At 65.6% G+C, this 282-nt stretch overlaps 1 protein-coding gene across 1 annotated transcript in view; it reads left to right on the plus strand.

Moving 5' to 3' along the window:
• Nucleotides 1–8: 8 nt before the first annotated feature.
• The window catches only part of HAND1 (heart and neural crest derivatives expressed 1), a gene marked incomplete at its 5' end in the record, with an annotated part of 1,137 nt that continues 863 nt past the window's right edge, over nucleotides 9–282 (plus strand). The window contains one exon of the mRNA XM_035890304.1: nucleotides 9–263. Coding sequence (XP_035746197.1) covers nucleotides 9–263 — 255 coding nt within the window. The remainder of the gene's footprint in view (nucleotides 264–282) is intronic.

Consider the following 282-nt stretch of genomic DNA (forward strand, 5'->3'; position numbering starts at 1 on the left):
GGCGAAAAGGGGTCGGGGGACCCAAGAAGGAGCGACGGAGGACGGAGAGCATCAACAGCGCCTTCGCCGAGCTCCGCGAGTGCATCCCCAACGTGCCGGCCGACACCAAGCTCTCCAAGATCAAGACCCTGCGCCTGGCCACCAGCTACATCGCCTACCTGATGGAGGTGCTGGCCAAGGACAGCCAGCCCGGGGACACCGAGGGCTTCAAAGCCGAGCTCAAGAAGGCCGACGGCAGGGAGAACAAGAGGAAACGGGAGACGGTAAGAGGCGGGGCGGGGC

The sequence above is a fragment of the Egretta garzetta genome, unplaced genomic scaffold (genome assembly GCF_000687185.1).
Source record: "Egretta garzetta isolate BGI_Z169 unplaced genomic scaffold, ASM68718v1 scaffold612, whole genome shotgun sequence".
NCBI lineage: Eukaryota > Metazoa > Chordata > Aves > Pelecaniformes > Ardeidae > Egretta > Egretta garzetta.